At 42.6% G+C, this 12,458-nt stretch overlaps 1 protein-coding gene across 6 annotated transcripts in view; it reads right to left on the bottom strand.

Moving 5' to 3' along the window:
* Positions 1–714: 714 nt before the first annotated feature.
* The window catches only part of dthd1 (death domain containing 1), a 12,904-nt gene continuing 1,160 nt past the window's right edge, over positions 715–12,458 (bottom strand). The window contains exons 2-9 of one of the 6 annotated variants that reach the window (XM_036146388.1): positions 10,788–11,091; positions 9,632–9,811; positions 8,938–9,185; positions 8,666–8,824; positions 5,176–5,477; positions 2,272–2,525; positions 2,113–2,170; positions 715–1,359 (exon numbers count right to left, since the gene is read on the bottom strand). In XM_036146388.1, the coding sequence (XP_036002281.1) occupies positions 1,046–1,359; positions 2,113–2,170; positions 2,272–2,525; positions 5,176–5,477; positions 8,666–8,824; positions 8,938–9,185; positions 9,632–9,811; positions 10,788–11,091 (1,819 nt within the window). In that variant the 3' untranslated portion in view covers positions 715–1,045. Of the gene's footprint in view, positions 1,360–1,607; positions 1,754–2,112; positions 2,171–2,271; positions 2,526–5,175; positions 5,478–8,665; positions 8,825–8,937; positions 9,186–9,631; positions 9,812–10,787; positions 11,092–12,458 lie in introns of those variants that run through there. The other 5 variants (XM_036146389.1, XM_036146390.1, XM_036146391.1 and 2 more) reach the window with 5 other exon arrangements.

The following is a 12,458-nucleotide window of genomic DNA, read 5'->3' as shown; positions in this document are numbered from 1 at the left end:
ATTTACCCGAGACATAGCCGTTTATGTCAGAGAAAACAAAGATAAGTCCCTCAATGAAGCCTCGCTTCCTCCAGGGAATTATGCATGAGCTTGAGGCACGTGTTTAGTCCCATGCATGTCGATGGTCTTTCTTTGGGAAAAACAGCTGTTGGGGGCGGGGCTTACAGTTCAAACTAATGTTCTGCCACTCTCAGTTCGAAGCTGTGCAGGATCCAGTATAGTTCCTTTAATAACGTCTTGTTGTTAGTTGTCAGGCAGTCAGCTGTACGGCAGCCCCACATATGACCTCCCTTATATTCCAGTGAACATAATAAAACTTACCAATATGCTGAATATCATCCCTAACTCTGCACAGGAGTAGAGGGGACAGGGGTATGGGTTGTTGTTGGGGTTTTTTTTTTTGTTGTTGTTTTTTTACCACGTGATGTTGGCAGTTTTAGCCATGGTGTCTGCCATCAAATCTTATTTTAGCAGAATCTGGCATAGGAAACAAAGCAATGATCCCAAAAGTACAGTAGAAAATCTACAGCAGCATTGCTGAACAGGAGGAAATATTCCAATGAACTGCAACAATAATGGAATAATCCCAACATTCTTCCACAAAACTGTAAGAGCCTGATAAGGTCTTGCATGCTTTTTACTGCAGGTAAGCACACCACGTCTGAATTTCTATTAACTAATTTATTATTCTGGTATGAAGCTTCTTTTTTTATATATTATAATCTCTACACACATGAAAACACAGATTAAAAACAATGTGTACTTTTTTGGACACATACAACTTATCACAGTGGTTCCTTCCCTAAGGTTCCTGAAAAGTCATGGTGAGAAGCGTTTGGGGGCAAACAGCTACAATATCAGAAGAATTTCATTTTAATTCAAAATTAGACCTCCAGATTGCATTTAGCCTACTCTAAATGCTGCTCCCCAAATCAAAAAAAGGACCTCTTTCCTGAAGACTATAGTCTCTCTCTTGGTCATGCTTCCCTCTTGTGGAAGAAACGGAGTACTACAACGAGCTCTTTAAACAAAGCCAGTGTGATTTTTACTTTCTAATATTCCCCCTTTCAGTTAGTTCTGCCTCCCGCAGCATCACTTCTCGGGCCAGATCTGGTCGGCCTATTTTGGCCAGGCTGTGAGCAAGCTGGGAAACCTTGGGGTGGCGCGTGACAGCAGGCAGAGCTCGTCTCCACATGGCCAAGACGTGGAAGGCCTGGTCTGACGGGCTGTCCCTGCAGCGGAGCTTCACCAGCTGGGCTGCACCGCGACCGAGATGCAGGGAGGGCACCAGAAGAGTCGTTTCATCCGGAGACAGCTCCCCCGACAGCCAGAGGAGAAGGGCGTCCGAGAGGGGCTCTGCTGGGTTTGTACAGCGGAGACGAAGGCCATAAAACAGCGCATAGACAGTGCCTTGCTCAAGTGCTCACACACTTTGAACTTTTCCACATTTTGTCCCGTTGCAACTGCAAGCTTTAATGTAATTTATTGGGATTGTATGCAACAGACCAACACGAAGTTGTACATATTTGTGAAGTGGAAGGAAAATGATACGTTGATTTGCTTATTTTTTTTATAAGTAATAATCTGATTATTACTTTTTCAAGTCCTGCCACAGGACTTCCAGGATTCTCCTGTGTTTAGGTCCATCCATCTTTCCATCAACTCTGACCAGCTTCCCTGTCCCTATGAAAGCAACCGCACAGCATGATGCCGCCACCACCCTGTTTTAGCGTGCCGATGATGCCGAGGTGTCCTCAGGATGATATACAGCATTAAGTTTTGGTGTAAATGCGGTTGGTCAAAATATTTCAATCAGGAATACGCTTTTATGTTAACAGTATACAATTAAATTATGCAAATTTACTTATTATATGACTTGTGAAGGCAATATGATGCATTGGATTTTATTTGCGGTAATACAGTAAAATGCACACCGCACTTTTCAGATTTTTACATGTAAAAAAAAAAATCTTGAAAACCCTGAGTCATTAATTTTCTTTGCACAGCACAAATACTCATGACTTGAAGTTGGTTTGTCAAATTCAGTCTAAATAAAATGTGATACGGTTTACAAGGCGAAGGATACTTTACACTGCTAGCATTGTCACCCACCTGGCTCCTCACATATCCTCACTCTGGTGGCAACCGGCCGATGAATGACTCTCACCTTCTGGAATCATACAAATTGAATTTGTAAAAAAAGAAAAAAAAAATAATCTTGAAGTTCTTTCACCTTACATAAAATGGTAATATTTGTCAAGACTTTTGCACCTTGGGTAAACTCAGAGGCAGCGTACAGACTGGCTTTCCCGGAAGCTTTGCATCCCTTAAGGCGGCTTTGTCCCCTCTCCACTCCAGCTCAGCTCTGGTGACTCGATAAAACAGCGCCGTACCCTTGTAGCAAGGCGAGCTGTAGTTCCCAAATGGGTCCACTTCAGTTAGACGCACTAGCAGCTGACTCCTTCGCTGGCAGTGAAAGGTAAGCCGCTCATCTGGGTCCACACTTGTGCTGCTCTGAGTAGAAGCTGCAGAGTACAGGTATGCAAAATAATATGAAGGGTATGTTCATATCCCCCCCGTTTGAAACTTTCTGCTTTTTACTTCCTATACAGCAGATGTTCTGCATGGTTCTGACTTTACCAACTGCAGAAGCTGCAGTTTATTATTCCTTTAACTGCATTTGTTGCCAGATATCCTCTGTGACCTGCGAAAGCTTGTCTGTAAATGACCTCCTATGTTCCACCTTCATCCATTATTACTTCACACAGTTAAAAATAGGCCCTGCTATGCTGAGCTTTTTTTTTTTTTATTCCTCCGCTCTTCCATGAATTTATATGGCCTGCCTGCCGTTGGTTGTCACCCTTTTGCATTGGACTTCCTGCTTATTCACACCTTTTACTTTTGCTTATAAAAGCTTGTGTTTTCACTTCCTGTGTATAAGCTCTGCTCTTAACATTTTGTGACCGTTCTATTTTACACCCTGAGTGTCAATGAAGGTCAAACTGTTCAGATTGAGACAGATTTTTTTTTTGTACAGTCATGGTAAAAATAAAGATAAACCATTAATTTTTCACTTCAATTGACTAAACCATCTTTTTTACATAACATGAGAAAAACGTTGGTTGTGTTTACCAGGTTCTTAAAAGCTATTATTTAAATCCTTAAGCAAAATTTGCAGATGATCAACCGATTAGCAGCATTTATTGAGCAGCAGTCTCCTCTTAATGCTGCAGGAGGGATGGTTTTTTTCTTTCACACAAAGCTTTAGCACTTTTGCTTCACCTCTGTTTAATAAATAATTACCATGTGTTTTACTACACTTAAAGACATGTTTTTTGTTTTCAATTAAAGGACATAATAAAGAACAGATAATTTCTATTATGCTCTGATACATAAAACAGTATAAAAGCATTGGTATAAAAGAGGATGTTTTTACTTCTTACCATAACTTTATACTTAAAGAAGCACTGTGTAAGCTTTCACCCAAGTCCTAGCTTCATTTGAGATATACTAAATGATTTTTCAGGTCAACATAAAGAACTTGGCACATATCAATGCTCTGTGCCGGCTGACCTTCTCAAAAACTCGCCTATGTAACTTGAGAGACCTAGAGCGACCATTTTGTAACAAAACAAAACAGATATGACACCTGATCGGAAATATTTTTGGTTCTCTAATGTAGGGCTTTAATCTAGAGGGGTCAATGTGGCCTTGTCTGTACAAGTATCTCTAGGACTTTTCAATCTTCTGGTCCAAAGTGGTCCGCTAACAGTGTTTCATTTTGTGACAGTGCAGTACTGCCAGTGGCCATCGGGGGCGCTAAACCCCTGGAAGTTCTAGCGTACCTAGTGCTGCTTTAAGATGGAATTATAAATGAAGCAATTTCTCTTACCTCAAAAATCAGTTGTCTATTTAGTACTTATGAAACTTTTTGAGATAGTTAGGCTACATCATTTTTCTTTTAGTTTTTTTTTTTTTTTAATCAGCGCTAAGCAAACCGAAGTTACTGAAACAAAGTGTGGTGACAATATGTACCTACACTCCAGGGGTAAAAGTGGGATATCCGTTCTCAAAAGGATTTGGAATCAGCGAATCCACTGTACAGAAAATACCTTACAAGTGACTTAGACTTAGACTTAGACTTAGACTTAGACTTTCTTTATTGTCATTTTGTAGCACAGAGTGCATACAGAACGAAATTTCGTTTTTTCATACAGCTCAGAAAGATTGCAACAGCTCAGAAAGATTGTGGGGCGGTCACCCTGAAAGCAGACTGCAAGATGCTACTTAAAATCTCCAAAAACCACAACATGTGACCGTGGGCCTGAAGCAGGCTCTTGCTACCATTGATATGAAAGTGTGTGCCTGTCCAATCAAAAAGAGACTGAGCAAGTTCAGCTTCCATGGGAGGTGTGCACAAAGAAGAAGCCTTTGCTCTTTGAGAAAGGCAAGACGTGGACCAGCACTTCTGGAGTAATGTTCTTTGGACAGATGAGTCTAAAATGTTATTATTTGGTTGCCAGAGCAGATAAAAGGTTCGGCATAAGCCAAATACACCGGGAGAAGAGCCTTACACCAACTGTCGAGCGCAAAGGTGGAAGGGCCATGGTTTGGGATCATTTTACTGCAGCAGCTCGCCGTCCTGCGTTTGAGGAAAACGTGGAAACATCTGGAAAAACATTTAAGCCGAAGCCAACATGGACCCTGCTAACATGACAATAACCCAAAACATACCAGACTGGCTGAGAATCAGAAAATAGGTCAAATAGTCAAAGCCCGGATCTTGATCTCACTGAGATGCCGTGTGACGACTTCAAAAGGGCTCGACATGCAAGAAACCCCTCAAACATCACACACCCAAGAGCCAGGAATGGAGGAAACCTCCTCACACCGATGGCAGAGACAGGAAGAAGGCTAAAAGAAGTGTCTCTGAGTTTATTTTTCAGCTAACGGGGGTAAGGCTTACCATTAGAGTGTAGGGCCTAAACTTAAAATTTGAGATTCTAGCTTTGGGTTATTGAGCATAGTAGAGTTAAGTAAATCACTTTCAATTCCAGACGCAAGCAAAACAAATTGGACTTTAAAATGTGAACGTTTTTGGTAAACATCTGGAACCTCCCTGTGTTATTTGACACAATAAGGCCGGCAGACCAATGATTGTGCCTGGGGTCCCACCTGTGGTGGTGGTGGTGGTGGTGATGTTGCCACTGAAACGCAGGAGAAGCTGATCCCCTTCGCACAGGGAGATCTCTGAGGAGGTCTCCACAACGCCGCCGCAGCCCTGAGCTCGCAGTCTGCTCAGCTCCCAGCGGAGGTCTCTGCTAGGCAGCGCAGCCAGGAGGACGCTGCGAGGGTCGTCCCGTCCGCGCTGGAGCACGACGGTCACCGGGTGGCGGCGGGCCGAGGCCTCCAGCTCCTCGGCCAGGGCGGCCAGGTGACAGGACTGCGGTGGTGAGAGGAGACGGACCACGAGCAGTCTGATGGGAGAAGAGGGAGGAGATTTAAGAGGTTCAACTTTATTAAAAGGGATGCGATTATTGCTGAGTGAAAAGAGCCTGTTATCAGGAGCTGGAAGTCAGGAATAATACGCTTATGAGGGAGCACGGAAATTGTAAAAACCTAATACCGTATCCCCCCCCCATAAGACTGATTTAGATAAGAAGAATGAAGAGGAATATAGTTTCAGGAGGGGATAGAATTAAAATCAGTTATTAAAGCTGGTCTTAATACATCTAACATCATTATTCAGCAGGTTAATAGAACAGATAGGCTCCAGTGTTCTTTATTTAGTACTTCTCAAAAGAATCTTAACACTTTTGTTCTTTGTGCTCATTTACAATCTGACATAGAAACCCTAAAAGCAAAGATCCAAAGCATCCCACCCCCCTCTTTCACCATATGAACCTCAGAAACCGCTTACCTAAAAGTAAGCTTTATTTAGTTGTAATTTTACTTACCGGTATCTGAAATGAAAATGATCTGAAGAACAAAGCTACAGTGAAGCGGAAGTGGTGCTTGGCAATAAAACAATTACTCGGTTTCAGGGAGGAACAGAAATTACCTCAATAGGGGCAATGATAAAGGTTAGAATTTCATAAAAACCATAGCTTTTAGTTCCAGGTATAAGTGTTCACTTCTATACAGAAAGCCCATCTTTTTTTTTTTTACTTTCTTTTCTCAGGTATCACATTATACATGTCAGTTCAAATAATAATGCATATGATTTAGCAATGATATCAAGGTGTTGTTCTATTGTATCTGTTACACTATGTCCGTTGGTTGTGCTGTTCTTTTTATGTCTCTCTTTCCAGGTGATGAAGCAGACGGAAGACTTTTATCATTCTTTCCCTTTTATCTCTTCTTTCTTTCACCTCTTCTCTTTTGTTTTTTTTCTCCTCTTGTTCTTCCTTTACTCTCCCATTGTAGTGTCCACATAATTTGAAATACTCCCCGCAGGAATCACAATAAAACTATTTACATGCACAAATCAAGCGGAGCACTATGGCGAATGCTGATTACTCCACTTGTGAAAGTAAAATCTGTCGAGCTCTATTTGGCATTAAGACATCAATTCGTATTGCCACACTGCTAAACAGGACACTGGAAAAAAAAAAGAAAAAAAAAAGAATTTCATAAAAACTACATCTGCATTATTTGATGTCTTACTTAAACAGAAAATAGATTTTGAACCTAAATTGCTACATTGCTATTCAAGAAAGTGCAACCTCTTTTCATGTTTACTGATATAATGTACCACAAAGTTTATGGAGTTATTCATTTAGTTTTTGACATTTTTATCCATTTATAATAATGTATCCAATTGTTATCTATTACACCTTATCCATGCAGCTTATCTCCAGCAGTCGTTGGGTGAGAGGCGGGTTGCACCCTAAATAGTTCACTAATCCATCACAAGGCAACACAGAGACACACTCACACATACGGGCAATTTAGAGAGACCAATTATACCACATTATGCGAGGAAGCCGGAGTACCTAGAGAGAAAACCCGTGCATGCACACCAAAGACCCTTGCATGTTCTCCAAGGGTCTTCAAAGACCGTTCTTGCTGCAGTTATTAATAATGTTTATCATATGTTATTGTTTTAGTTTGTGTTGAAACAGCAGCGGTCTTCAAAACTGTGTTGTTCATTTAAAACTGTGTCACGATAATTATCAAAACCATTCAATGCAACCAAAAATAGGAAATACTGTAATAAAGTTTTGCACTGATGTATCCATTTGTGTCTGCAGATACTGGGACAGCCCTTTGTGTCCTGCTGTTCGGTGAGATAACTCTTTCACGGTTGATGAAAAAATGCTTTTGTCAGTTTTTTCAGTGAAGAAAGGGACAGAAAACCGACTGAAAGCTACATGAACCACACGTTTTCTCTCTCTCCGAGGCTTCCGAGAAACAGCTTTGAGATTTCAGTATCGCTGCCGCTGCTGGTAGACGCCGGGCCCTGTGGTTTCACTTCAGTGTTTCACACTACATGGAAACATGTTCCTGTATTCTATTCTGGTCAGGTGCAGAATTTTATCCCATCCTCCTTTGTGGTGAGCATAACTTTATACGGACAGTGTTTAAGTGAGAAAGGGGAAGCAAGATGAAGTCATGCAAGTATATACAAATCATCTGCAGCAGCTGGCCAACTTCTTCAGAAGATCACAGGAAGATGTGGTAAAAGACCGGAGATTCTTGCAGCTCATTAAAAAAATCCCTAATTTTATTTTCAGTAAAAAATGTGCTGGGTGTGTGGATGAATTAACGTTTTTTAGTTGCCATGAATCTGTGATGGACCAGCAATGTGTGTCCAATGGCTGCAGGAGCGAGTTTGATCTGAGCTTGGGATCATTGTCTTCACCCAAGCGGTCGCCTTCGGAGTAAATACAATTGGTTAAAAAACGTTTAAATCCCAGGATCAGTGTCCAACAAGAAGCCAGTTTTACATGACCATAGAATGAGAGGATGCTGACTAAGATAGGACCTAACCTGGCAAGCCAGATTGGTCATGTGTAGCACTCTACGTTCTGCACATTGTCAATGTGAGACCGCTTCTATCGAATGCGTTTGGGGAAAGGAGGGACATTCAGCAGAACTTTGCAAGGTTATTGGGTGAAGCGACTCCTAGTGCCCGCCTACCAAAGATTGGTTTTAGCCAATCACGGTATCAAGTGAAAATGTAAGCAGCATGCACCATGAGAAACCACAACTAGTTACGTTTCTTGATGTTCTTCTTTCAAAGAAGAAATCTGTGCTAACTGTCAAACATGTTAGCTTTTCTGCTGCCAGTCGTGCTTGTGCATTACACAAGGTGGATGGAATAGAGAAGAAGCCATATTGTCTAAGAGGTGGTGTGCATCTTGGATAGGTCAGCAGTCCCAAACAGGGCAACACAGAGACACACATGTCAAGCAACCACGCACGCACACCCTTATCACTACAGGGAACTCAGTGATTAACCCGATGGTCACATGTTATGTCTGAATGGCGACAACGTGCAAACGCCACGTAAAACCAAGAGCCAAAGGCCAGGGTACAAACCAGTGACATGATCGCTGCAAGGCAACAGCGCTAACCACTCCACTACCATGTAGCCCCAGAAAGCAAGTAAGTCATAGGAAAAAGAAATACATCTATATAGATATAAATATATATTACTAACCTGTCAACGTTCTCTACCAGATCAAAGGACACCAATCCATTCTGTTGGTTCCTGACGACAACTTTATCCAGAACGGCCCACTGTGCGTCTCTTGAGCCAAGAACTGTCAGCACCTCCTTGGACCTCTCACTGGACCTCACACAGGCACCAAAGATTCTGCTAGAGACATAAAAGGCAAACTGACTCAGTAGCAAAACTAAGAAGTAGGCAAGTGTGTGTTTTTTTTTAAATTTGATTAAATATTCTTTGGAGCTCGTACACCTTTGACCCACCTTACTTTGTCTGAGGGAAGCAGGGGATCACAAGGTGCCCCACCCTGGTGTTTCCGGCTTTCTTCTCTCCCCGGTTCCTCCTTTTTCTCAGGGTTTGGTGGACAAGGAAGCGTGATCGCGAGGGGTCTCCTAAGAGGCTGCGAGTTAGGGTGGGTGAGGTGGAGCAGCGGGCTGGCCGACACCACCGACTCGTAGGCATCGTTCCTGGACTTGACGGCAGCCAGAAGGACGGCGTCCACCGGCTGGACCTGAAGCAGACGAGCAAACATCTGTTCGGCAGGATTCGGATGGAGACGCTGAGTGATAGAGGGACAACTTTTTCCTGACGCTTTCATTTCGCCGACAGCAGGTCGTTTAATCAAAGCGAGCTGAGCAGAGTGGGTCTTGACGTGAGATCAAGCAGCAAACATGCTGCGGTGAAGTCGGTTCAAAAATGTTTGGACTCGCCAAGTTCATTGAAACGCACCGCGCAGCTGTTCATGTTTTCTTTCTGCACAGCAAACACCTGTGACATCATTTCTCTATGAACTACAAGATGCCTTTCTTTTTCTCTCCATTGTCCTCCTCACTTGCTTTTAAATGGCATAAATAAAACCTAAAAATTAACATTTTGGAAGTTTCTTGCATCATAACAAGCCTTCCACTCTATGAAAGCAGTTTTAAAGATCTGGCGATCAGCGTATTCTCTCCGTACCATTGTTTGGGCCATCACTGGAGCAGTGAAGGATCCTGGGAGGTAGTTCAGACAGATCCGAGGGTCCATGGGGATTTTCAGTGTCAACCCCCTCTTGGGAACGCTGTATGTTTCTCTTTTTAGACATGAAACCACCGCAAAGACACCCAAGGAGTACACTCTCACCTCTGCAAAACAACCCTGAAAAGTATACCAAAAAATGCTCACAGTAATGATGATTTTCCGATCGCATCAATCAGCAAGACAAAGACAAAAGCAAAGGTGAACTGCTGTAGGAAAATCACAGTATACGTAAATATAATACACACTGCCCTGTAAGAGTATTATGTTTTGTTATCATTTTTTGCAGGATTTTATATTTGAAAAATCTACAAACTGACTTGTGTATGCCTGTTACGTGTTTTTTTTTTTTTTTCAAGATAAAGCTGGAAACGAGAGTTACCAGGGTTTGGCCGTGTAGTGACCAACTGTCACTGTCTTACCTACTGTCTACAACTTTAATGAGCCTGTACCATTACTTTATTCAGTATGTTACAACATATCTTTTGCAAAGAGAAGCATATTAAGAAGACTCATTATCACTAGTCCTTCAGGAGGATTGAGGGCATAAATCCAGCAAACTAGTGTGAGAAGTTTGTGAAAGGAAACCCTGAAGCTTTTTTACCAGAGTAAATGTACGTATAGTTCTGACTTTGAATAATGTTTTAAAGAGCTTTCACCTTCTTCTGACATCTAGCATACAGAAATAATTTTGGTAATTCAGACTGACGTAAAACAGGAAGAGCTTAATGTCAGATTTCTGTCACAAAGTGTCTTTTTGTGCGTATATATCCCAATTTGCAAGCCTACAATGACCTTAACGACTCCCCATTACTGAGGGGGTGGACCTGTTTCGGTTCAATTTGCATGTTATCCAAGCCATAACAAGGCCTTTGTTGGGCAGTACTACAAAGCTTGATGCTCCACATTACTCCAGACATTTTGAGTTGAGAAAGCTTTCTGGATAGGAAGCGAAACGCCTTCAAACTTGGGAAAAAAAAAGTCCAGATGTTTTGTTTTTAACTTTTTATGGTATGATCATGACCTGGATGACTGAGAACCTTCACCAGCATATCCCGTCTCAACTCTCAGTAGTAGATGTAATAGAAAGTAACACCTTTTGGCCTCCGTGCGTTATCTCCGTCGTCACAGGGGCGACGTAGCTCGCTCTCGTCTCCTCGTCAACGATCTTCACGGCAAGCTCCCTGTGGCTGCTGCGACGGCGCACGCAGAAAGGCACGGCCACCGTTACAGGGAAGCGGAAGGCGTCTTTGTCTTGAGCTCTCAGACGGATCACTCTACTGACGAGCTCCTCCGAGCGGCCCACCATCAGGCAGCTCAGGCCGTCGGCCGCCTCACACCTCAGGGCGCCGGCGGGTGCTCTGATGAAACACTCGGAGTCGTCCGGCTGACCCGTGAGCCTGAGCGTTGTTTTAGAACACAGGGAGACAAGGTTTGCAGCACACTGTGTAGAGACAGCCCTGTGACGTTTTCAAGCACAGGTTTTAAATGAGAAACACGGGTGACTGGCCACAGTCATCTTTGAGCAACATTTCTGGCAAGCATTTTTTTGAGGGCTTTCCAAAAGGCAGTAGCGCACACTTTCCCCCTATCAGCTTCTGCCAGACTCGCTCTGTCCCTCTGAACCGAGCTCTCCTGATTTGTTCGGCTTTTTTGCACAAAGGCCGGCGCTGACCCGACAGTGAACTGTACAAAATATCTGGCTGTGCGGAGCCCAGGAGGTCAACATGCGAGGCTGTGCGATAACGCGTTGCTGAGAGTCTCTGTCTGAATCAGTGAGCAGAAGAAACGAGGATGAAGCTCCTATTTACATGCAGACCAAAAAAATAAATAAAAATGCTGAATGTTTTCTGTTGTCAGCACGTTCTTTCAGTTTGCCGTTTTTTAAAAAAAACGTATTTGATATGACGACAACTGAAAATTGAACACTTCTGCAGCGTGACGCAGCTTGTGAGGAAACTTTTGTAAAATGCAACCGATGGATGCAAAAGTATTCACACCTTTTAAACTATTTTTTGCATTTTCACATCATCAGCACAAAGTTGGTATTTTATGTTAAGGACCAGTCCTAAGCATCCTGGGGGTCCTGGAAGACTGAGAACCTACATCAGCGTAACAAGCAGTGTGACCATATCAAATGTGCTCAAAACGTTTTTTTTTTCATGTGATAACTCATTAAAAACCAAACCGCGCCATCATCCTGCTACTGCTCTCTGTCTTCTTCGTCTTTTTCGCCAGGACTAACATCACGTGATGTGTGCGATTAGAACAAAATGCTTCCATCGCACTTTTGCGAATAACACCAGTTAACAGCAGCCAAAGAGCCACCTCATCCTAGCGCAGACACCTTTTATCGAAAAGCATTGAGTTTTTTTCAAAATTGCCGCATTTCTTTCAAGCTATTTTATTATGGGAATTACAACTTGCGTAATTTGATGTTCAGCGGAAACGTAGATGCCGCCCAATGCGAAGTAGAGCGCTAACTGTGATGTGGACTGAAAATTAAGCACTAACGATTTTTGTTTTAGAAAAGTGTGCCACGTATTTGCATTCAACCCTGTTGACTCTGAAACCGACTGCTCTGAGAACGCTTAGAATTTCTAAATAGAGCCAACCGGTGGTTTTTAATCTCAGCTTAAATGCAGCTGTTTTGTGAAGGTTTATCAGAAAATAATACTGAACAAACAGCGTCACGAAGACCAAGAAACACAACAGGCAGGTCATGGAGAAAGGTGAGGAGATGTTTAAAACAGTTTGCCACACTTTA

This window comes from Fundulus heteroclitus, chromosome 14, assembly GCF_011125445.2.
Source record: "Fundulus heteroclitus isolate FHET01 chromosome 14, MU-UCD_Fhet_4.1, whole genome shotgun sequence".
Classification (NCBI taxonomy): domain Eukaryota; kingdom Metazoa; phylum Chordata; class Actinopteri; order Cyprinodontiformes; family Fundulidae; genus Fundulus; species Fundulus heteroclitus.
Note: the sequence above shows the minus strand (reverse complement) of the source record. Positions and strands in the feature narration are given on the sequence as shown.